Raw genomic sequence first — 24,228 nt, 5'->3', positions numbered from 1 at the left:
TTCCTCCGTCCCGTCAGTGTGTGGTGAAAGAACCGGTAGTGAGTTGGAGTTCAGTCGTTGAGGGAAACCCGCCACATATGAACGCTTCGTTCGGCGAAAACCCCTCCGGAGTTGACGGATTTCAATCATTAGCTGCTCTGCTAACAACCTTAAATGACACCTTGGAAGTTGTGAATCCATATAAAGCCGGATAAGGTGACGCATTTCACCGGCTTCTCGCGAGTTCAATCCATCATGACACAACAAGCTGCTGCGCTGCAGACCTACAACAACGAACTTGTCAAATGTAAGTGATGGTCCTTGTTACTTTCTTTGTTTTTAATTTGATGTTAAATATTTAGTGTGCTATATATAGTCAGGAATGCGATAAGGCCTGCTGGTGTTTCTACTGTGTGTGTTGAATGGTGTCCGTACTACTGTTGCTAGGATTCACTGAACAGTCGACTGGTTCACTGGCTCACTGGTTCACCTTCTTCACCTTCACTCCTCTTGTCTGTCATCGAGCAGCTACTGTCGAGGCTAAAGAGGATTTTTACAGTCTGACTCTGTACCATCAGATTAACCTCCACACTGACGGGGAGCCGCAAGGCTTTCATCCGATTATTTGGTGTGAGTCCCATGGATTGTAATCCAGGGAATCTGTTTCTTTCTTCTTTTTTTTTTTAAACAAACAAAAAACCATGTCAATCATCAATCTATACCAGGGGAGGGCAACCCACCAGGGTGTTTAGCTCTTAAAACCACCCAGAACCATCCAGAACCACCAGGGTGTTTAGCTCTTAGAACCACCCAGAACCACCAGGGTGTTCAGCTCTTTATTGAAATGACTCTGAAAACACTGAAACATGGAGGAGATGCAGCTGTTTGATGACTGACTATTAATATCATTTCTTCAAGTTGGGCGGGCCAAATTAAAAAGCTTCATGGGCTGCACATGGCCCTCGGGCCGTAGTTTGCCCATACCTGGTCTATACTATCACCACAACAACCACAACTGACCCATATTTGTTTCAGCCAAACATAAACGTCTTTTCATTCCATCGAAGATGTCTTATAACTGACATATTAACGCTGCTATGACGACCAGTATATAATAAGAAGTGGTTTATAGTTCTTTCATGATAATCATCCCGCTTGAATGACTGAGGCGTGACGATAAAAATTATTCTCGGCATTGATTGAACTAATAATCCTGAATGGTTTCGTGACCGCCGACCTGGGGGAAACACTTTTTACCGTCACGTCCTGGCGCCTCGCGTCCCTCTGGCACCGCGCTGACGTCTGGCTGTCCGCCAGGCATCGAGGACCTGCACTCCAAGCGGGAGGAGTTGAACCGCCAGATCCGGCAGGAGGAAGAGGAGAAGGACCGACTGCAGCACGACGTCCGCATCCTGTCGGAGAAGCTGAGCAGAGTCAACGAGAGCCTGGCCCAGCGACTGGCCGCCCGCGCCACCTTTGACCGAACCATTGCAGAAACTGAAGCTGCCTACACAAAGGTACATGGACTTCTAGATCCTAATAGCGACCAAGTGTTTCCAGGCAAATGCATCTAGAAAGCTGCAGGTCGTCATTAGTTATTTCAAACATGTGCGTCTTCATCCAATCGTAGTCTGTCATCCTGTTACATTGTTACTCATTAGTCCTCACCTTGTTGCTGGAAGTTTCTACCGGTCATCACTTCAGTGTTGTGCTGAACTCCCTGAACGCATCGCACGGCTCCCTACAAACACACACCCCCCTGCCCCCAGTCCCTCCCACCTGAAGCTGCTCTTATTAAAAAACAACACAGTGGTCGACACACACACACACAGTATCACACAATTATCTGCTCAGTGCACATGATGCTCCTGTGTTCTTCTTCACCGTTCAGATCCTGGAGAGTTCTCAGTCGCTCCTCAACGTCCTGAAGAAGGAGGCGGGAAACTTCAGTAAAGCCACAGAACCTCGCAGGAAGGAGCACTAGTGGCTCCGACCCGACAGCACACAGCACACTTCCACACTCTGCATACTCTGGACCACTTGGAATATCTTGAATGTTATTGTGAAATGTCTATTCTAATAAATGTTTTTTTCTGCTTTATTGCCGTCTCGCTTATGTAAGTCTGTAAAATGTGAAAATTCTGCAGAATGAGAAAACTCATTAGTTTTGCACGAGATGTAAATTTGCAAGATTTTTCAGTTGTGCCTCAAATGAAAAATGAGATTCACAGCGTTTACATTTATTCAAGTTTTCTATTTATTGGGCTTTCATTTGTACAAGTTTGCCACGTTTAGTTTTCTCCCTCCTTGGAATCTCGCCAAGTCAGTGACAATAAATTTACAGTGAGCACATCTGCTGAGACTGAGGGTAGCAGGGGGGAGGGGGGGGGGGGTGATGCTGCTACCAGAGTTGAGGCAGAGACGGACCAGTGGGAAGAGCGAGGAGTCCACACTGGCAGTGGTTGGCTTCAGTAAAGGTCCTCCACCACTGGAGGATTCTCCCACAGTTCCACTCTGCTGCCTGCTTCAGTCCCATTGGAGAGGGCAGAGGCTCCTCTAGGTGACCTTCACTGACCATAGGTGACCTTCACTGACCAGGTGTTTGTGCTGGGTGCTTTCACAGCTCCCAGACAGGAGGCGCTGTTGGCTCTGAGCTGCAGGCAGAGCGCCCCCTAGTGGCCTAATGCAACTAATGCACACAGCCAGTGGGTTGAACCTGCTGGTGACTTCACTCTACACAACTGTTTCAAGCGTCGTCACTCAGCGTTGCAAGAACATTTGTGTCTTGCAGCTTTTGCCCAGTTGCAATCAATGCTGAACATCAACATGCAGCCAAGAATCACAGGCTTCAGTTGGATTTTTTTTTTTATTCTTCTTAAGCAAAAATTGACCAATTTTCCCAAATTGACAATTATTTTGATGTCGCACGTACGGCTTGATTTTGCTTTTGCAAATTTGTGTTTTGTGTGTTGGCAGCCGCTGAACGAGCTCGCAGCCGCTGTTTGTTTAAAAAAAAAGAAAAAAAAGGGGGGGGGCTTTTCTGACATTCACTTGCAGATCATAACAAAAAGCATGGATATAATACTCCTACAGCCATTGTTTGTTTTTTTTTGAGACGTAGATTTTTTTTTTTTGAGAAACGTTGAAAACGCCGGTACAACTTTAACAGTCGGCTACTGTGTGGAATCGACACAAAAACAAGCGACAAATGCAGCGTTTGTGATGCGCACTAAAGTGACGACAACCACCGGTGTGGTCCTTTAACCACCGTGGTCACATGTCGTGGTCAGCTGACTCCAAAAGGGACTTTTGAAAACAAAAGGGAAGCCAGCAGGCTACAGTTTGCAGTGGCAGCGTCGAGGCCGACGGTTCCGTTCCTTTTCTTTCTCAGACAGACCAAGCTGCAGTGAAACAGAGTAAAAAAAAAACTAAAAAAAAACAGACAAACATGGCATTCACGGGCGGTGCGTTCATGTACAGTTGAAGAAGACGAACTTGGAAACACCGTTGGTTTCGATATAGAAAAAATGAACAACAGCAACAAGACCTGCAGGGCTACAAAAACAATTTATCATCTTCATCTCGTGCAAGAGAGAGAGAGAGCGACGGCTTCCCTTCTTCTTTTCTTTTTCTTCCTTCAAGTGCACATGTTCCTGTTCCCACTGCTGCTGCTGCTGCTGCTGTCCACCTCCAGTGCCACTGCTGCCTAGCAGGACGTTGAACATCCAGAGACAAAAACTCCTTCATTCCTCCATAACTCACGGGGTGAAGACACGACATCCAGGCAGCCGATCATCTGACTGCTTATAAAAAACAAAATGACGACAACAACAACAAAAAAAAAATCCCACAGGAGTACGAAAACACACCGTGTGAAAATGTGATGGAAACTGTACAGCAATACTGGCCCGAGGCTCGACTCCACGCGTGTGGAAGGAACCACTTTCATCGTGTTGGCATTTTGAGTTTTAAAAAAAAAAAAAATCATCTGAAAACTTGACGACGCATCCTTGTATATAAAACAATCTCAATTTTTTTTTTTGTTAAAAAAAAAAAAAGAAAAATCCAAGAGTTTACATTCTTTCAAGCGTGCGACAACAGTCTTTGCATCTTTTCTCTGGCGCACTGGCCACCGCTGCCAGAGGTCCAGCTGCTTCTCGTCACTGGCTGCTCTTGCTCTGCCGTGGAATGTGTCAAGTACATGAGGTCCGAGGAGAATAAAACCGTAAAAATGTCTCCGGCTTCCTTCCACACTGGCGAGGTCGCCTTTACAAAAAAAATAAAGAGAGAGAGAGAGAGAGAGAGAGAGAGAGAGAGAGGGAGAGGAAACATACAGTAGCAGGTCTCAGACATGCAAAGTTCATCAAGTTGGAGGTGGAATAAATAGACACAATGAGCTGAGAGGGCAGCAGGACACAGTGGAGGCCTCAGCAGCTTCAGACAGGCCACACGGTTCCTCCAATACACGGAAAACATTCCACAGTCTCACCACTGCTGCGTTATTGTCTCTTTTTTTTTTTGTCCACATTTTCACTCAGAAAGGAGCCGTCGACGGAGACAAACCCTCCCTGCGCCGCTGCTGCGACACTCAGTGGAGGAAGTTGGGTCGAAGTTTCCTTTTCTTTTCACTTCTTTCCTCCCCCGAGAGGCTCTGAACTGAATGTCCAGCAGCTCGCCTGCATTGCAGAAAAGCTGAAACAACCAAAAGGCATTGAGAAGCTGAAGCTTGACAAGAGGAGGAGCGACTGCGCCGGCTGGGCTGATGGAGAAAATAAGAAAACTAACACAAAAAAACAACATGCAGGTACAAAAAGACAACTGTGGCACCCTGTCACCCTCATCTGCTGTCTCTACTTCTTCTTCTTCTTCTTCTTCTTCTTCAAGTGTGCCCACCGTCTGCTCCAGGTGGGGGAGGGCTCCTCCTCCTCCTCCTCTTCTTCTTCTGCTTTCTCTCCAACAACTGCTGCACTTTGACTTTGACTGGCGGCGCTGGCAGCTTCCTGTTCACTAGGAGGATCCTGATGATCCCACTTCATCCAACTGCTGCTTTCAAGTAGGAAGAGGGAGGGCACGCAGCAGCCAGCCAGATGTTTGGTCAGTAGGGGGCGACAGAGACAGAGAGAGGGGGGGGTGATGGCAAGACAGGTCAACTGCCTTTACAGCAACGTAGCTAGAGAGAGAGAGAGAGAGAGAGAGAGAGAGAGAGAGAGAGAGTCCAGCTGCTTTTGGTTCTGGGTGGATCCAGGGAGTTCTGTCTGTCTGTCTGTCTGAAGCTGAGAGCTGGAGGAGCTACAACTGTGGCAGGAGGAGGAAGAGTCCTGGAGTGGTGCTGATCAGGCTGCTGTGCTTGGAGGCAGTGGCTGCAGTGATGGCTGCAGTGGCTGCGGTGGCTGCGGTGCAGGAGCCCAGTGGCTGCAGTGGCTGCGGTGGCTGCAGTGCAGAAGCCCAGCGGCTGCAGTGGCTGCAGTGGCTGCGGTGGCTGCAGTGCAGAAGCCCAGCGGCTGCAGTGGCTGCAGTGGCTGCGGTGGCTGCAGTGCAGGAGTCCAGTGGTTGCAGTAGCTGCCACCCCAGCAGCTGCAGTGGCTGCAGCACCAGTGCAGCCAGTCAGAAGTAGAGGGCTGGTTCGCTGCTGTAGTCGGTCAGAGAGGAGCTGTCGGCCGGGGTGAGCTGAGGAGAGCAGAACACCGGGTCACACTGGAAACACTGCTGCCTTCGACACTCAGGCTTTAATATGTGCTTTTAACCAGAGGTGGCAAATATATTCACAGTCTGTAATGAGGTAATGGTACGAACGAGTATGTGTCAACTCCCCATCTCAAGTTAAAGTAAGAAAGTGCACTGCCTGAAATGCACTGCAGTAGAAAGTAAAACTGTTAAATTGCTATCATGAAAACTCTCGAGTGAAAAAATAATCTCCCAATAAAATACCAACCACTCTGATATTGAACTAGCAAAGCAGCGTGTTTTCTCCATCATATCCCAGGATCGATTGCTTCCTCCTATGAGGTGGCTCACCACCACAGCACTGCACCCATCTGCTGCTGCTCCGCTAACCCCCCCCCCCCGTCCCACCAGTCAAACATGTTGCCCACCCCCTGCTATAAACCTGGTTTTCTACTGTAGTTATCGGTAGTTAGAAACCTCCACAGGTGCTCACGTGAGGTGAAATGAGAGTCTTCAGAGACTGACCATGACTTCCTGGGTGAGCTCGGCCTGCGGGCCGCTGCCGTCCTCCTGGGTGCTAATACTGTTGCTGTGTTTGTGCTCTTGCCAGGCGCTGAAGTCCATGGCGTGCTTGGGAACGTAGCTGGCCAGGTCTGAAAAACACACAAGAAGAAGATGAAGATGAAGAACACACCCTCAGTTCAACGTCACCTCCTGTCTTCCTGCATTTCCAGCGGCCAGCCCACTGGAGAAGCCATCTGCACGTTTCACTGAATGTAGTTCGCAGGTCGTCCAGCAGGGGTCTCTGTCTTCTCAGTTGAGAATTTTCTATCAGTAGTAGAATTTGAGGGGGAAAACGCTGGAGTTGAGAGGTGTGGTCTAGTTTATTCTAGTTCTTTCATCCCCCTCTCAGCCTCGTGCGCACCTGTCCATCATCCACATAGAGGTGACATCATGACAGACCGACGATGTAGGCAACACGTGACGTATAACAGTCATTTACTGCTGCACTTCAATGAACTGACCAGCAGCATCGCAAGACAAATCTGTTAGAATAAAGAGAAAATGAATAAATGATTAAAAAAACTTAAAGTTGCAGCAATCGAGTGCAGAATGTGGCTCCAACACCAATGAATCCTCTAACGCAGTGCTCCAGTGACGCTCACTCAAACACATCAGAACACGAAACATCCGCTGAATCACACTTTTAAACAGGAAAGTCAACGTTGAGACAAAAAAAAAAAAAAACTCCCTGATGCACAGTGCACAGGAATTCAGGACCTTCTGCAGTGGTTGTACAGTGTATAGCTGCGTACCACATGGAGAGACTCCGCCACTGCTGCAGTTCTACACTCCAGTGTCAAACACAAGATGAAAATGAGAAACAAAGCTGCGGCAGAAAACTGACTGGGCTGTGTTTGCTCACTGTCAACAGGAGGAAGCTTTCAGACGGAGGAGAAATGACACCGGGACTCTTCCTCCTCTTCCTCCTCCACTCACTAATGGACCTCTAATCCTCTCATTGAGAGGAACCCACGCAGGGAGAGTTTGAACAGCAAAAGTCAACGTGGCATCTTCATCTTCACTTCACTTGGGGCTCCAGAACTCTCCAGCTGGAGAACATCTCATTCAAATCGACGGCCACTGGTTGACTTCAGCGTCCTGGTCTGCACACACTGTGACCACTGACACCTCAAGCTTCTTGCAGTGAGGTGGCAGCACCAACCACTGTGAGGACCCAGCCAAGGACTGAAAGAACGGAACCTGCCGCTGTGGCCTCACCGTTGCCGTTGCTCGTGTGGATGGGCGAGGTGGTGAAGGTGGGCCGGGGGATGTGGATCCGTCCCACCATGCTGGGCTGCTCCTCCTCCTCGCCCTCCTCCGCCTTCTCCTCCTCCTCCTCCTCCTCGCTGCTGTCCCACACGCTGCTCTCCGACGGATACTCGTGCGTGCTGTGGAGGCTGGACTCGTTGAAGGAGATCTTGAGCTGCAAGGAGGGTGAGAGAGAGAGAGAGAGAGAGAGAGAGATCAGTCCTGCTTTTCTTCTTCTCACTCCTTTTCTTTTCTGTGTTTTCATCATTTTGCTCCCTCAAATTTTATTACGATGTTATTTCATGTTACAGAATTGTTGAATTGCAGTTAGCAAGCCTGCTCAAATTTGAATGTTAAAAAAAAGTGACTGGGAAATATTGTGACACCTCTGGCAGCTGGTTGCAATGCAGGTGATGAATGTCTCCATGTTAGCAAAGTAAACATCATTTCTATTCTTTATAAAGAATTTGCTGGATATTTAAAGCCTAATTTGTCTGATTAATGATTATTTAAAGAGAATTTTTTTCCTTAGTACAAACAGAGGGCTAAAAATCAAAGCAACAGCTTAAATAATGTGGCTCCACAAACGGGTGGGTGAGCTGTTTGATGACTGACTGACTGTTGATATCATTTCTCCAGGTTAAACTGAAGGGGCGGCCTAATATGGCCCACGGGTCGTAGTTTCCCCACGACTGGTTTAACCTTTGACCGATGATGACAGTGCACCAGCTGTTGCTGGTTGGCCAATATAACATCAGCTGACACAGGAAGGAAACACTCAGCTGATTGGACGCCACCACCATATTGAGTTGGGTGTCTTGGTAGACAACTGCTGCTGCTGCTGCTGCTGCTCTGCCACCGACTCTTTCCCTGATGAATATTTCTGCCGGTGGCGGCGCTGCACAAAGTTGAAAGATCCTGATAGTGGAGAAAACATCAGGACGCCGCTGGTATCCAAAGCCCAGGCTCTGACCGTCCTCACCGCCGTCCTCGGGGGCGGCGCTGTTTTTTTACGGGCTCGCTAATCATTGTCGTTTACGACTGACGTGACCTGCGCTCAATGTTTTCCTACGCTTTCCCACCCACTGCCTTTTCCTTTGTTTTCATCTTCTGAGTTATTTTCACAGGCCGGCTGGGGGAGTCGGGTTTCCCATTTTATTTTATTTTTTACAACTTTTTCCCAGTGGCCACTCGAGGTACAGCAGCCAAAAAGACCTCAACACAAAAAGAAATCCCAGTCAAACCCCTGTTCATCAAATCTTTCTATGGTAGATTTTTACGTCGTGGACTTTTAATCTTTCTCCAAAAATGACAAAGACCAGAAAATCCCCAGAAAACACGTCTCTCATTCTCGCACGCTTTATAAACATGAGGCAATCTTCAGCTACAGTGCGCAATAAGACTTTTATCTTCAAACTACACAGATGTTTTCACTGTGGGAAGAAAAAAAGAATTTGGTTTGAATCGTTCCTTTCTCAACGTTTTATCTTCATGTGTTCCAGCAACATGAACTATGCCAGGGATGGGCAAACTATGGCCTGGGGGCCATATGGGGCCCGCTAGGCTTTTTAATCCGGCCTTCCAAACTGAAAGAAATGATACTAATAGTAAGTAAATCATAAAATAGCTGTAAATGAGAGGTTTGTACGCAGTTGTGTCATCATCTGTTGTGCTTTGTGTTTCCTGTTTTATTTTGATAGTCTCGTCTCCTTGCATTTTTCTCTGCTTTACTTCCTGTTTCTGGTTTCCCACCTTTGTGCTCACCTGTGTCTCATTTGCAATGACATTACAGCAACATGTTTTCTACATGATGGGTTGTTTCCTCCTATGAGGTGACCTCACCAGAACACTTCATCCACCTGCTGCTGCTCCGCTACCCCCCTCTGGCACACTGTACAACCCACTGTGGCCCCACCAGTCAAGACGCTGGTCCACCACTGGTGTGTACACGTTTCACAGCGAAAACCCAAGCAGAGCCGAGGTCTGACAGTCGACTCTCACATGTAGCAGTGTTGTGATGTGTCAGCTGACTGCTCTCCACATGCAGTACCTGGCTCTCTCTACCCTGCAGGCCAAATCTGCCCTAAGCTCCATCACAAGGGCCAGGAGCCAGCGGCCACCTCTGACACACCACCAGCCAGGGCTTATGCATTTAACCTCCAGGCACAACCATTTGCTTGCTTGCTTGTTTTTTCTTTCTTCCACGACTTCCTCTTGTGTCCAGTCTCTGCGTAAGCGCAATCACTTTTTATTCGTGGAACTTTGTCTGAGTCAGCGAGAACACACGCAGAGCAAAATCTAGCGAGGTTTGGTGTTTTCACATCACTTTTCTCTGGAAGACGCCTGGGAAAAAACTTCATGAACCGGAGAGCCCCATAGAAGAATGAAGGATTTAATGCCACTCTGATTGATAACTCCAGCCATGCAGTGCATGAACTGGAATCTTCCAGTGTGCTGGCTGACAAGTTCACAAACTACAGCATAGTTTTGGCAATGAAACAGGGCCGGGATACAAAGTTTGTCCGAGCACTTTGGGTTTTCTTCACTGAACATTTCTTAGATTTTTCTTTCTGAACAATTTGTCCGAGCCGATATCCTATTTTCAGTCCGGTTAGTCTGATATATCAATGTCTTCTTTATGTCTCTGAAGATAGAGAATTACATCTTCACTGAGCCTGGGAGCCAAGTTTAGGAGGAAGCTCTGCCTTTCGCTGCTGGTACACATTTCCTTTGCAAACATGCTGCTCTGCTCTTGGTTCCGTCTCACTTCCAGAACCTTCAGTTTTCCAGTGACTCTCCGGAAGGTGCGTGCACAGTGGGTGCTGTCATGAAAAGAGAGAAGGTTGCTGACAACAAATTCAAACTTTCACTTCTAGTCAGGGACATCTGGAAATCTCGTAAATGTCTTGCTGCAGCTGGGCAGATGTGGTCGACTGAACTTCCTGCAGAACAGAAACGAGAGTGAAAGCTGACAGCGCTGCAGGCACCGTGGGCGGGACTCATCACAGGGCTAACGAAGGTGTGGGCAAACTACGGCCTGGGGGCCATATGTGGCCCATAAAGCTTTTTAATCCGGAATTTAAGCCGAACTTGAAGAAATGATATTAATAGTCAGTCATCAAACAGCTGCATCTCCTCCATGTTGCAGTGTTTTCAGAGTCATTTCAATAAAGAGCCCAACACCCTGGTGGTCCAGGGGTGGTTCTGGGTGGTTCTAAGAGCTAAACACCCTGGTGGGGCTTCACAGACACTGACTTGGTTGCAACGTTGCTTTGCTTCATTTCACACTGACATTAAGCAACATGTTTTCTACATGATAGATGGTTTCCTCCTATGAGGCAGGTCACCAAAACACTCCATCCATCTGCTGCTGCTCCGGTCCCAGGAATTATTCAAAGTCTTTGACGGTCCGACATTAAAACCTGAACTTGGAACGTGTGGCTTCAAATCCACTTCAACCCTAACAGATCTTGCTTGCACAGTAAGCAGTAAAGTCATTTCCAAACAGCTCTTCAGATGACTTCTCTCGTACTTCCTACAAACAAAGTTGGTTGCCGTGCAAAGGATGCGGGAGCCTCTGGAAAGGCCCTGGGTTGCTGGGCACCACCTATTTTTAGTCCCTGAAAACTCTTTCACAGTTCCTGTTCAACCCGCCACCAAACTGGCATCCTGTCTGAGAGGAAGCCAGTGGAAGCCAAGAGCCACTCTGTCCATAAATCACACTGGCTGCTGGGCTGCTGGGCTGCTCTCCATTCTCTCTTTCCTTTCTTGACTTGCGTGCACGCGCACCAGTGTGCACGCGACTCTCCCCAGCGTGTCCTCTCCTTGACTTCACAATTTAGCTGCAGCATTAAACCGGCAGAGGACCGAGAGAGCGGGCGACAGAGAAAGTGGGTTAAGGGAGGGGAACACAAGTGAGACGTTGGCGGAACAACTTTCCCATCCGGCTGATGTTTGAGTCTCACGTCACGGCACTTTTTCATCTGGCTGATGAAGAGCCTCCACTGCAGGAGGACGCAGTGATTGGTCTGCTGTCCTCAGGCTGTAGGACGAGCCGACAGGGGTTTGATCCCGGCCTGCTGTACCCCTCCGTCACCACAGGGGAGAGAAAAAACCGCCACCGCCGCCGCGCTAACGAGCCACCCAGGCACCGTCTCACATATTAATATTCAAAGACGGACGACTATCATGGCACTAGTGCGTCTAAAGTTGACAGGAGGAGGAGGAGGAGGAGGAGGAGGAGGAGGAGGAGGAGGAGAGAAAGAGAGAGAGGGGAAACCTTTGGGCAACCTTCAGCAGAGTCTCTTCTGCTGCTCCAACACTTGAGGAAGTATTGATGAGAAGGAAATCTTCACATCTTTTTTCTATTGCTGCTGTGATTTGGGGAAGGCAGTCATTCAACAGTAAAGCTTCACTCTACCAAAATAAATCACACCAAAAGTCACAAAAACTGCTGCAAAAAGGATCAGTGAATAAACACACATCTAAAAGAAACAACCCCTGGGAAAGAGCTCTGGTTAGCTAGAGCTAGCTCATTCAAAACGTGTAAACTTTATTGACGCTGCTTCTTAAAAGAATCAGAATCCAGAATGGTGAGGAACTGGAATTGGAGTCGTCGAAAGAAGGTCAAGAAGACAAGAACACCTGTCTGAGTGGTCACTGCCTGCAGCTGCAGCAGCAGCAGCAGCAGCAGCAACGTCTACTCCACCGGCTGGTAGAGACACAGCTGAACAGACGACAGCTCCACAAAACTTTGCGTCCAGTCATCGAGCGTGAGCGTGAACGAGGTCGAGCTGAAGTCAGACAAAGAGGAAGCGAAGAGTCGACAGGGTTAAAAACAGGAGCGGCGGCCAATAGATGATGGAGTGGAGGAGGCCAGGAATTAGTTTCCAGGCCACCAACATGGCGTGTCCTGGTTTGGAGGAAAGTGCTTCCTACTGAATGGACACACACACACACACACACACACGCACACAGGGAGGGAGGGCAAGCTGATTGGACCGGACTTGAAAGCCGCTGAGTTACAACGGAGCGCCGACACAATGGCGCTTTTCCCTCCGATACCAGCGCCACCGGTTGCACCTCCCTCTGCATCGTCTCCGCCTGTGCTCCTTTTTCCAACGGGAGGCGGCGTGAGGCACAGCGGCGAGGGGCACAGCGGCAACATCAGGCCACAACTCCGGTACGCCTCCATGAAAATAAATCAAAGAGAAAAAAAAGACGACGGCTGGATGCGAGCGCCGTACATCAGAGCCATCTGGAGATGTAGGAGGGGGAGGCGGGGGGGGAGTAGGAGGTGAAAGAAGGAGGAGTTAGAGGGGGAGGTGAAAGGAGGAGGAGGTGGAGCAGGAGCAGGCAGCTGGGCCAGGTGATTAGAGATAATCTCCAGACCAGGTGGATAATATTAGAACAGCGGCACCATGAAGCTGGCGAGTAGTTCAGCTGCTGACAGCCTGGATGCTGCTGAACACAGCAGCAGACTGAGACCTCCTGCCTGCCAGGCTGGAGGCCCTCGGTGACTGGAGGGAACCAAAGCAGCGCCGCAATCACGTCACGCATCAAGTCACGCATCAAGTCACCTCTTGCTTTGGTCCATCTTTGTTTCGTTGCTTGTCGCCCTACATTTGCTGCCGCACTTGTTGCAATCTCTTGTTTCTGTGTTTGCTGTTTGATTTTGAACAACAAACAAGAAGTTGACATAACACTGAGAAAAAAGGTTGGTATACAGCTATTTTATGACTTCCTATAATATACTTATCATTAATATCATTTCTTCAAGTTCAGCGGTCCGGATTAAAAAGCGTTATGGGCCGCAAATGGCCCCCGGGCCGTAGTTTGCCTGGGTTCAATCAAGGGCAGGACTGACAACAAGACACAGGTGAGCAAAAAATACATTTTGTTGAGAAGGACATAAAAAAATAAAAGTGTATTGAAGTGTGTAAAAGTACACACTCGTAAGGAGCAGAACCAGTCACTCAAAAACCAAGTGCTGAACTTCCTCCAGTGGATAAAGCATCACCACCAGGTTCCCAGGGACTTCACTTGACCACCACTGAGAGCACTGAGCTCAGACTGCACACATCAACCTTCCTCTCCTACGGTCTTCAACAGCAGGAGTGTCCAACCTCAACATGACAAGGCCGGAAAGACTTCCAATCATTAACCAAGACGGCTCACTAGAAACTCACCTAATCACTCCTGTCAGTAAATTCCTGAGGGTGATTACCAGCAAATGGCTGCTGATGCCACATTAGGACGTCAATAAAGCCACGCCCTGGCTGGCCAGTGAGGGCTTCAGGGTGAACAGCGACGGCAGGGAAAGACAACTGAACATGAGTCACGAGTTCCAAAAATAATCAGTGTGGAACCGCTTCAGCGTTGAAGCTAAAAAAAACCACGGTGGAAAGCACCACTAGTCAACTATCACAACCTCCAAACCGCTGGAAACTCCTCAGCAGCAGTGTGGGCTCGAGGTAGCAGAGTGTGTGTGGGCAGCAGCCAATGGGAGAGTTGAACACGGCTCTCACCTCCGACACAGTGTGAGTCATCTCCACCTCCAGTGTGGAGCGAGCGTGAGCAACAGGGTGAGCGTAGTGGGGACGTGGAGGCCCTGCGCTGCTGCTGCTGCTGCTGCTGCTGCTGCTGTACAACTACGAGTGACAGGTCGTTGGCCAACCAACCGGTACCGATTCAGCTCCTGATTGGCTGGGCTCAGGAGCCCAAACAGGGAACGGCTCGATGATCCACATGCGGTCGCTGTCAGAGTCGGCAGTGACTCAGAACCAGTTTCAGTGGAGACGTCGCGTGATAGAGAAATGTCAAAAAGATAATGTTAGAAATGGGATAAACCCAATAATAAATACCTTCACAGAAGTGGATATAAATATGTGTGTGTGTGTGTGTGTGTGTGTGTGAAGTGAAATGCTGCTTTTTGTTTGTTTTGCAAACGTGCATTTTTGTCTTCTTGTGATGTTTTGTCGTCGATGTTCTTTCACTTGTACATGGCGGTTGTATTGTGGTGGGTGTTTGTTTTTGATATATTGCATTCACTTGTGCAGCACTGCGTTCCATGTTGAGCGGATAAAACCTTAACAAAGGGTCAACATGGTTAAAGTCTGGAATTAAAACGTAGCCATTAGTATTGATAGATTGTAGATATACACATAGATAGATCCTGAACCTAAAACTCACATCATACAAATATACCTGTGGTCATGCTGCTGTATATCCTCATCATGCCCTTGTGTGTGTCTGTGCCACAGAGACCCCGACAACCTAACCTGGACTTAACTACCAGAATTACCCTCAAAGCAATTCCATTTTGGACACCTATTGAATAACCACATTTCAACTGGCCTGAATGAAACCACCTCATCTGTTGACAATGAGCATCTCAGCGCTCACCTTCAGCTGGAGAGCCGAGGAGCCGAGGATAAAGAGGAATGTCACTCTATATAATTTATATTCAACCATCAATAATGTATTGTGTAACCCTCTACGAGCGCCAGCGTCACTGGGATGGAGGCAGGGATAATCCGTGGTGGGCTTATTATATCAGAGAACACATCGTTTCCAAGGAGAAGACATAGGAGGTGCAGGGGTGGACCTCCACCCACCACCACCACCCTGACTGGCAGATGAAGGAAACCCACTGCAAGCCTCTCTGATAAGATCTCCTTCTTTTATGAGGGACTTTATCCGAGTCCAGAAGCTCCTTGTTAGCGTGATGTAGCAGCAGCAGTAGCAGCAGCAGCAGCAGCAGCAGCAGCAGCAGCAGAAGCAGCGAGACGGAGGGAAACGTGTGTTATCCTGGAAGTCCCAATGAGAGGACAGCACGGCCACTGGCTGCGTTGACCCCTGGAGGACTGCCGGAGCGAGGAGCAAACATGGTGGGAGAGCTGGACCAGGGTGGGCAACCGTCTGACTGGTGGGGCCACAGCGGGCTGTCAAATGTGACAGAGGGGGTAGCGGAGCAGCAGCAGATGGATGGAGTGTTTTGGTGAGCCACCTCACTAGAGGAAACCATCTATCCTGGGATATCATGGAGAAACCATTCCTTGCAGCTTGACAGTCTTGAGCTCTTTACTGAAATGACTCTTTAAACACTGAAGAAGTGGATGAAGAGCAGCTGTTTTGTGACTTTGTAGTTTGGTGGGCTGGATTGAAAAGCTTGAACTGGCCGTAGTTTGCCCGTGCCTGAGCTCGACAGCCTCGTCGAGCCAAACGGGACGGGGAAACGCGTCACCGAAAGGCGTCGGACGATTCGGGGGGGGGGGGGCGAGAAACGGCGGCGGGAGAAGTTGAATTGATTTGAGTTGAAGTTGAGCATGAAAAGGAAGGTGTGAAGATCCCCACCAGTGGTTTTGCATCTCTAGCTGTACACCTGTGCGCTGGGATGATGAGCACAGCTCCGACGTGTTGACCCAGGAATGATATGAGGATGGCAGAAAACTTAAACTGCCGTCTCTGAGGGACTGCTGCTAGCTGCCTCGCCTTTTTACTTGCACATTCTGAACACACACACACACACACACACACACACACACACACATTGAATTAAACATGACTTTGATAGTAGGGCTTGGCAGGATGAATTCTAATTACATTGACTTTACAGGCGAGCACAGGGGTGGGCAAACTACGACCCGGGGGCCGTATGCGACCGGTTAAGCTTTTTAATCCGGCCTGCCGAACCTGAAGAAATGATATTAACAGCCAGTCAGTCCTAAAGTCGCTGTATTCCCTCCATGTTTCCAGTGTTCCCAGCGCCTGCTCGCTGGTTAATGAAGTCGCGTCTTTATCAAACAGCAGCCAGAGAGGCACTGAGCTCACTCAGTGTGTGTGTGTGTGTGTGTGTGTGTGTGCAGAAGAAATGAGTACACGTGTGTCGTCCACATCCTGCAGCCGCAGAGGCCTCAGCCGGGGGGGGAGGTGTTGGGGTGTTGGGTTGGTTCTCGGTGATCAGTGAAATGAAACAAACACGTCTGTCTTCAAGTGACAGCAGCTAGCTAACAGACAGACAGGGGTCTCAGTTCTCTCACTGGAATGATGGCCGAGCGAAGACGTCTTATTCACAACTGCACAGCTCCAAGCAAGCGGCCACGTGCAAAACTAAGAAGTTTTGTACATATATATATATATATATTTGTGTATATATGCAGGGCTACCTCCCTTCACTTTATCACAAAACCTGAGCTTTTGACTTCAGTATGAGATCATTTTCGTAGCCTTTATTCAGAAAAGTTGTTGTTTTTTGGTTTAGGTGATTAAATAAAATTAAAATCTCAAAGTTTGCAGACTGTGATTTCATTGTATATCCATGAAGTGAAACCGCTCAGAATTTCTTGAGCTGCTCTGCGTCTAATTCTTCCTGATATGCATAACTCCAGTCTCGTGCAGTGTCGATGTGCGTGCTTACACAACTGGGGGACCCTGCGGGTAAATGCACACAATGCTACACAGTTGCTAAGCGAAGACCCCCTGAAAGTGCTCCAGACTTTGTCCAACCCGGAGATGGCGTGACATTGCCGAGGACCACAAGGACGCCGAGTGGCCTACGCAGCAATGGCACACATCGTAAAGCAGCTCCACTTTGGCATGCAAGGAAGCGCCGCTCAACTCTCTCAGGGCCGTGTGATGTGCCAATCGATGAACATTATAACAGCGCAATAAAAAGCGATCAGCTGAGTTGACATCCAATAGCCCGTTGCAAAAGAGATGAATGGATTTATTCCCGTTTAATCAATTCATGGCTGAAAAGGCCCCAGCAAGCTAATGCTATCCCAAGAAGCGCTTTGACTTATATTGGCACTTCAAAAACATTGCTCAGAATCAGACAGCCTGTGTGTTTTTAAACAGGTGGGAGGGGCGTTGGCTTTTCAGGAAGTGTCAGGGAGGAGACGACGGGAATGTCTGCTGGCTGGTAAATAATTAAACACAATGGACTTTCACACCTGTGGCTCAAACGCACGGAGTAAATGGAGGAGCGTGGCCTTTCAGTGGCCTTCCTGTGTCACGGAGAGCCTGCAAATAATACAGTCTGGGTATTTTTAAACTACTACGGTCTACGCTTGACATTTTGCAGCGGAGAGGAAGTGAACTCTGAGGTAACGCAGATGTTTCAGGGGCCAGAAATGTGACTACGACTGTATTTGCCATGGATGATGCAAATGCTCGTGACTGATGCTGTCCAGAGCTTCAAAGCTAAATAAACATAATTACAACCGACCAACGCCGCGGTCAATCTACGGATTGAGCGGATTGGGACATAAAAAATGTGATTTTTAGAAATGGTGGGTGGTGGTTGAATCTTCCAACCAGCCAACCAACCAACCAACTAACTAAAAAAAAATGCCAGAGATGGGATTTTCACCAGCACTCTGACAGACTTTTCCTCAGCAGCTGAGTGAATTCGTGATGTGAAGAAGCTGCTTTGGCTGCAAAGGAAAATGATGGGTTGAAAGAGAGAAGCCACAAGGGGGCTCCACATTAGGGGAAATCTTTGGGCTACTACTGGCACAGCACCATGCCTTTTTCCTGGCATAGACTAATACAACATTGATATGATAATACTGGAAGCACGGTGACCAGGAATCAGTGGTATCCCAGTGCTTCCCAGAGACTTTCCTGCTGTTGAAAGCAGTGAGATGTTTTTAACTAACCAACTAAATGGGGTCAGTGGGATCCCCGAAGGTAATGAGGGGGAATGACTTCCTTTTCCCCACCAACAGCAGATAAGGAGATGGATGTTGCCTTTGATTTAATGCTTACAGTCACATGTCACCGTACTTGCTGCATTTTGATGAGAAGCTTTGATGATGCGAAACTAAACTGAGCTGAAGATCCATCAGACTGGCGAGGTGAGTCACGTACTCGGGCTCATTTCAAGTCAAAAGTAATTTCACAGATCCGACCAAACCTCCAAAGTTCCACTGGAGTAATCACAGTCGTACAACTTATTAATTTGCACTTGCACTTTCAGGAGCGGCCACACTATTTTCTTGACCAAAATGTCTCTTTGGATCCAAATCAAACTGTGCTTGTAAAAATGTTCCTTTATTTATTTATTTATTTATGTATGTATTTCAGAAAAAATTGTATGTTGCGCTGAAGAAATGACCACAGTTTCTTTCCATAATAACAAGTCATGTTGAGGAAAGTCTTTAAAAGAGACGCAGCTTGCCCTCAGTGCGCGGCTGCCAGCAGTCGCTACTCAATCAAACAGCCAGAAAATAAAGACCCTGTCTGGGGGATATCAGGAGAGGCTGGGCCAATCACGCTGGAGGTGAAAACCAAGTCAATTCCTCATCCTGTTTACTTCCACGGAAAACCCAAAGTCAATTTTATGCTAATGCAAGAGTGATGCGGTACAAGAAGCTGCACTTGACCTACATAGCTCATCCACAATTCCTTCCCCAACAGAGAAGGGGGAGATCACAGGAAGCTGGCAAGCTGGGGGACAGGCCTTATTAACTAGCGCTGCACAGGAACGAGGCAACGAGCTGTGAGGAGAGTGGGGGAAGTATAATGGCGCTTGTGGAGCGATAAAAATGAGGGACGGTGCTGGATGTGTTCCTGCAATTAGCAACCGTGCAAGTCAATCCAAGAGAGAGTGCTGAATGTGGAGGTCACGGCGACATATTTTTGGAAAAACGCAAAAAGATTATACACTTGAGTGAGTTTCCCAGGTCCCGAAGCACATATGGAACATTCTTGTACAGCAGAATTCACCATAAGAAAAAAATATGGCTGGGTCCGTGTTGGAAAAACCAAACATTCTCCGAGGCCGAGGCCGCTCTCACACAGAGGCACTGCTGATCAGAAAAAAAAAGAAAAGAAATTCCGCACAAATTACACAGGCCAGGCCAAGCCTTGATGCTTTTGTAATTGCCTAGGCTGCCCTGCCCAGAAAAGAAAAGACAAAAAAAAAGAAAAGGTTCGGGGATGACGCAGAAGAATAGAAATGACAACAAAGATAGACAGTGTCTGGTTTGTGAGGGACAAATAATAGAAAATGAATGCCACAAGCAGATATGTCACAGACGCTCCTTACTTTAACCCACAAAACTTTACTTTAAAAGTCAAAAGCGACAATACCGAAAATACTAGCGAGAGAAAGTGTCTGCTTCGACGACGGCCAATTTACACACAGACGCAGCAGAAAGTCTGTCGGTCTCATGCTTGCAGGAAATTAAAAACAAGGGTCAAACATATTTAGCCCCGTCTCATTTGAGTAAAGGAAGTCACAAAATGCTCCAGTGGCGAGTCACCACTGAACACGCTGAAGCCCAACACGATGAAGGAAGGACCGTGAAGGAGACATTCAATAGCCTGGAGCTGCCTCGAACAAACACCTTCCAAGTTCCACACTGACAGCAGCCGGTAGGTGCAGTTGATCAGAGGGCACGGCGGCTCCATCTTCTTGCCATGACTCCTGAGAGGTATCTGGATTTACTTGGAAAGCCCAGGATTAGAGCGAACCCTTTCGGAAACAAGACTGCGGGCCAGGAATTGACACACAAGTCTGGATTGAAACGCTGCCAAAAGACTCAAAATATTGAGGATGAATGTGCCAGCGAGGCTTTGTGCATAAGAGAGGGGAGGAATTAGACCAAAACGCATCCTAAAGTTGTCAAACCGTCTATTACACCTCAGTACCCACAGGTGTAACCCAGCCGGGTCCGCACCAGGACCCGTGCCTCGGGTATGTTGAGCCAGTACATGCCCCCAAAGAATGTCTGTTAAAATTCAAGCCACAGGCAGGCTGCTGTCAAGAGCAACATCAACAGTGGCGTGCTGCAGAATAACGCTCCACACTGGGGGAAGATCCAGAGCAGAATCCCGTGGCAGCCCTGCAGCATCTTGCATCATTAATTAGACACATTCTCAGATATTTAATTAATCCCTGAAACAGACGAAGTGGGGGCGAGACCTGAGCCAAGAAAGACTTCGATCGTCTCATTGTGACTGGGAGCTTGAGCAATGTTTGCTGCCATTTGAACAAGCTGTCCTTCGCAGCGGCGGCTGCAAGTGTGCCGCTCAAACCTGAGAGCGGCTTGCGAAGCTGGCCCGAATCCCCGAGCCAAATCCTACAGAGGTGAATACAGCCTTGATGAGATTGTTTCAGTCAATAGGCTTGGAGGGCCAGTGCCACCTAACTCAATAATGCGCTCTGTGACCAATAACACGCCCGTGTGGGCCTGCGGGCAGCAGGAAATGTCCCACACGCGTTTAATCCGTCGGGGCCCGACCGACTGCGGGGTCAAGAGGTGCGAGCGCAGAGACTCGAAGAGGGGGCAGGCGGTCACCGACACCACAACACACGGCGAAAATGAGCAGTGAGGACCGCTCGCCGGCAGGGAACGCAAATGTCTCAGGTGCAGGCGAGTGAAGAGCAGCACTGTGGTGAAAGTATAATACAGTGACAGCAGAGCGGCGGCGACAACAAAAGGGAACAACTACCTTTCTTGCATGACGGGTCTGCTAAATTTAGATCAGAGGACATGTTTGCACTTTAAGGCAAATTTGGCACGCACACTGATAGTCTGGATAAGAGTGTATTGTAAAAGGTAGCGTGCAACCAGGGCTGCAGGCAATTTGGTTCTGGCATCATAAACATGCTCCAGTGTATCGTTTGATAAACTGTTTATTCAATCTTTCACTGCAAGACATAACGGTCTGGCATTATGAAAACCAGGGAGTCAGTTTGAAAGGTAAAGAATTTAAGGTGACGGCTAATTCTTGCGATTAAAACGTTTATTTCCACAACTGGGCTCCTCCCACTTTAAAACGATTCTTAACTGATTGCCGATTGTTGTTGTTGTGCACGTGTCACACACACTCAAAGACATCTGTCTATCCACCCATTTTCTACACCCGCCTCCAACTACACTCAGGGTTGTAGGGTCCGCTGGAGCCTGCTGCCCACTGCTCCGTCAGGACAAGTCATCAGTTCATCGCAGGGCAAAACCTGTTGACAATACCGCAAAAAAAAAAGAAGAAGCAATGCTCTTACCTTCTTGCCGGTGGATCCAGCCTTGAAGAGGCAGGACCTGTCAAGGGAAAGGTACCCGCCGATGACCTCGATCTCATCCACTGCAGGATAGCGCTTCTTGATCAGCGTGCCGAGCTGAGAGTAGGGCGCCTGCGGCGGCGTGGATCCCGGTGGGGCCTTGCTCGGGCCGTCCAGCTGGGACTCGGGTGAGTCCGTCTGGCCCACGGGCTCTGTCCTGCGCTTAGGCACCACGGTGAAGGTGTTCCCCTTTCTCCTGGAGGCCACGGGGCTCGGAGCAGGCGCGTTGTCGTGCCGCGGGGGCTCGACCTCGATGTCGTCGATGTTTGTCACCGGCAGGTGGTCCACAGGGGGCTGTTCTGGGGCAGGGGGGGAAAGAGCCGGGGTGGGTGACTTCAACCCGGGGGACGGGGTTGAGGTTGGGACAGCGGGGGAAGAAGAAGGGGGTGACACAGCAGGGGGGGCGGTGGGAACTTGAGTTAATGGAGATGCTGGGAAAGATTGTGAGGTTCTAGAGGGTGAAGAACTCCTGGGCAAGGACGGAGAGGATTTAGGCTCCGATGGCCTCGCTGGCGTCTTGACCTTCTTCTCCTCAAGCCTCTTCAACGCATCCGGGGATGAGACGGCGTTCCGGGGGGTTGGCACTCCTGGGCTGGGCACCTCCGCCGCTTTGTGCGAGGAGGACCCCTTGACGGGGCTGGACGGAGTTGGGCTTCCGCCCGTAGGCGAGGCAGACAGCTGGCGCTTGGGAATGACCGTGAAGGAGTTTTTGGACTGCAAGCGCAGGTTTGCCAGGGCCCGCGCCTGGATGTCCCCGTCTGGGATCTCGGTGAGGTCCGGCTTTGGGGCAGGACGGATCTCATAGTCGCCCGATGCCTTGTAAGAAACGGAGCTGGCGGAGGACTCGGCACGGGCGCGAAGGGTCTCCGGAGAGCATGGCACCTTGGCTTTGGGAAACAGGTCTGTGCTCTCCCACTCTTTTTCTTTGGTGAGCTTGGTTGGCCCCCTGTCGGGCTCGTCTCTGGGGCCGGAGGCCGCACCGCTGTCCCCAAACCGCTGACGAAAGGAAGACAAAGGCTGCGGGCTACCGGGGAGGTGCTTGGGACTGCCCAGCGGAGAGAGGGGAGCAGGCTGTGACTTTGCTCTGGGAGACCAGGGGCTCTGGAAGACGGGCGATGACGGTTGGCTGCCGCCGGGGCTACTGACAGACGGACCCCGCCTGGGCTTTGGCACCAGATCTGGCTGTGACTTGGGCCAGGGTCTCTGCCTGCTGCTGCTGCTAGAACCGCAATCCAGGTCAAGCAGGTTTTCGGTGCTGTGCGACTTCTTCTGTAGCTTGCCGTAGTTGCTGTCGAACTTCTGCAGCATCCTGCTGACCCTGCCCTGCCCCTCGCCCGTCTCATACGAGGAGACATCACGATCAGGGCGGCCCAGGGTGCTCAGGTTCTCCTCGCTCTTGCTTAACGTGGTGTCGTAAATAACCACCTCCTTGGCTCTTATCTCGGTAACAGCGCTACCTCTCCGGTCCAGAAGGTCATTCAGGGAGCTATAACCACTGACACCATTCTGTTGCCACCTCGACCCACCTTTCCCTTCCTGAAAGTAATCCGGATCCGATTCGATAATGATGATGTTCTCGGCGCGGATAGTCCGTATACCGGGCACGCTGCCGTACAGCTCCAGGATGTGCTGCACCGGTCGGGAGGTGTTTTCTTGATCCTGCCGCCTCCGCCGCTCCTTCTCCAGCTTGATGAATGGGTTCTCCTCCAGCGGGCCCAGGCTTTCCTGGAGCACCAGACTCTCCTGGCTGTCGTCCTCCCTGGACACCGACCTCTCCGTGGCCATCGGCCGGGGCTCTTTGTTGTGTGCAAAGTGCTGTGTGGCTGTGCTGATGGTGTAGTTCCGCCCGGACCCGCCGCTCGCTCCTCCACCGTCACTCCTGGCTCCTCCGCCGCCGTTGACGCTTCCCGTCAGCTCGCCGTTGGCCCGCTGCGGGGCCGCGCCGCCGGGTGGTGCCGTCTCCGCGGCGGCGGCTCCTCCAGACACACCGCTCTTGGCTTTCCTCCGCTCCAGAATCTCCCGTTTCCAGGCCGGCATTCTCGGGCTCTCTTGGCCGGCCTCCTGGAGGAGGACCCGGACCTCTCCTCCGCCAGACATCGCGGAGGGACTGCAGGTGGTGGAGGTGGAGGAGGTGGGGGAGGGGGGAGGGTTCGACTCGGTTCTGCCGCTATCAGATGCGGCTAGAAAAGCTGTATCCGGCCCGAGGTGTACCTGCGACACCGATCACCATACACTGAAATGCATCCCTGGCTGCCGCCTGCCGACTCTCTTTCTTCCTCTTCCTTCCTCTTCCTCTCTTCCCCCGGCTCTGCTCTCGCTCTCTCTCTCTCTCGCTCTCTCACTCTCCGCAAGCCCCGCCCCCTCCACACCACACACAGCATTTACGACAGCACGATCCGCTTCACGACTGGTGGCTTCGGCCGAAGACACGCCCACCACTCAGCACGTCCCCCCCCCCCCCAAGCCACTCCCATTTCTATTGTTGACTGGTCAAGGAGGAGCTGCCAATCAAACGCTGCGCCGCGTTCACGTTCCACCCAACCCTCAACCCGACCATGTTCTATTTTAAAAACACGGATATGAAACGAAAATTAGAGGTTTACGGTTGCGTACCATTTCCTGATAACGCCAATTATCACACAGTTCTGCCGTTGGATTCGGCGGTCATTGAAAAGACTAAAGATATATTTCAGAAATAGCAT

The 24,228-nt window shown here is 49.8% G+C and overlaps 2 protein-coding genes across 2 annotated transcripts; one reads left to right on the top strand and one right to left on the bottom strand.

Annotated features, from left to right (window-relative positions):
• Positions 1-6: 6 nt before the first annotated feature.
• Positions 7-2,080, top strand: LOC142890376 (microtubule nucleation factor SSNA1-like). Its single transcript, XM_076029352.1, has 3 exons — positions 7-286; positions 1,297-1,496; positions 1,871-2,080. Exons 1-3 carry the CDS (start codon positions 235-237, stop codon positions 1,961-1,963), a joined length of 345 nt encoding a protein of 114 aa, XP_075885467.1. The 5' UTR covers positions 7-234; the 3' UTR covers positions 1,964-2,080.
• A 1,875-nt stretch (positions 2,081-3,955) lies between these two features.
• On the bottom strand, positions 3,956-23,855 carry tprn (taperin). Its single transcript, XM_076029324.1, has 4 exons — positions 21,470-23,855; positions 7,426-7,630; positions 6,169-6,296; positions 3,956-5,646 (listed from the first exon to the last, which is right to left on the bottom strand). Exons 1-4 carry the CDS (start codon positions 23,621-23,623, stop codon positions 5,584-5,586), a joined length of 2,550 nt encoding a protein of 849 aa, XP_075885439.1. The 5' UTR covers positions 23,624-23,855; the 3' UTR covers positions 3,956-5,583.
• Positions 23,856-24,228: the final 373 nt, after the last annotated feature.

Source organism: Nelusetta ayraudi, unplaced genomic scaffold (genome assembly GCF_046127955.1).
Source record: "Nelusetta ayraudi isolate G7.1 ecotype Tasmania unplaced genomic scaffold, CSIRO-AGI_Nayr_v1 ptg000026l, whole genome shotgun sequence".
NCBI classification, from domain to species: Eukaryota; Metazoa; Chordata; class Actinopteri; order Tetraodontiformes; family Monacanthidae; genus Nelusetta; species Nelusetta ayraudi.
Note: the sequence above shows the minus strand (reverse complement) of the source record. Positions and strands in the feature narration are given on the sequence as shown.

Excerpts from the sequence above, each read along its gene's own strand:
- LOC142890376 (XM_076029352.1), top strand. The coding sequence starts at position 235 with ATGACACAACAAGCTGCTGCGCTGCAGACCTACAACAACGAACTTGTC. Across the intron at positions 287-1,296 it reads CAACAACGAACTTGTCAAAT|GCATCGAGGACCTGCACTCC; the intron begins GTAAGTGATGGT and ends GCTGTCCGCCAG. Across the intron at positions 1,497-1,870 it reads CTGAAGCTGCCTACACAAAG|ATCCTGGAGAGTTCTCAGTC; the intron begins GTACATGGACTT and ends TTCACCGTTCAG.
- tprn (XM_076029324.1), bottom strand. The coding sequence starts at position 23,623 with ATGTCTGGCGGAGGAGAGGTCCGGGTCCTCCTCCAGGAGGCCGGCCAA. Across the intron at positions 6,297-7,425 it reads CCACACGAGCAACGGCAACG|ACCTGGCCAGCTACGTTCCC; the intron begins GTGAGGCCACAG and ends TGTGTTTTTCAG. Across the intron at positions 5,647-6,168 it reads AGCTCACCCAGGAAGTCATG|CTCACCCCGGCCGACAGCTC; the intron begins GTCAGTCTCTGA and ends TGCTCTCCTCAG.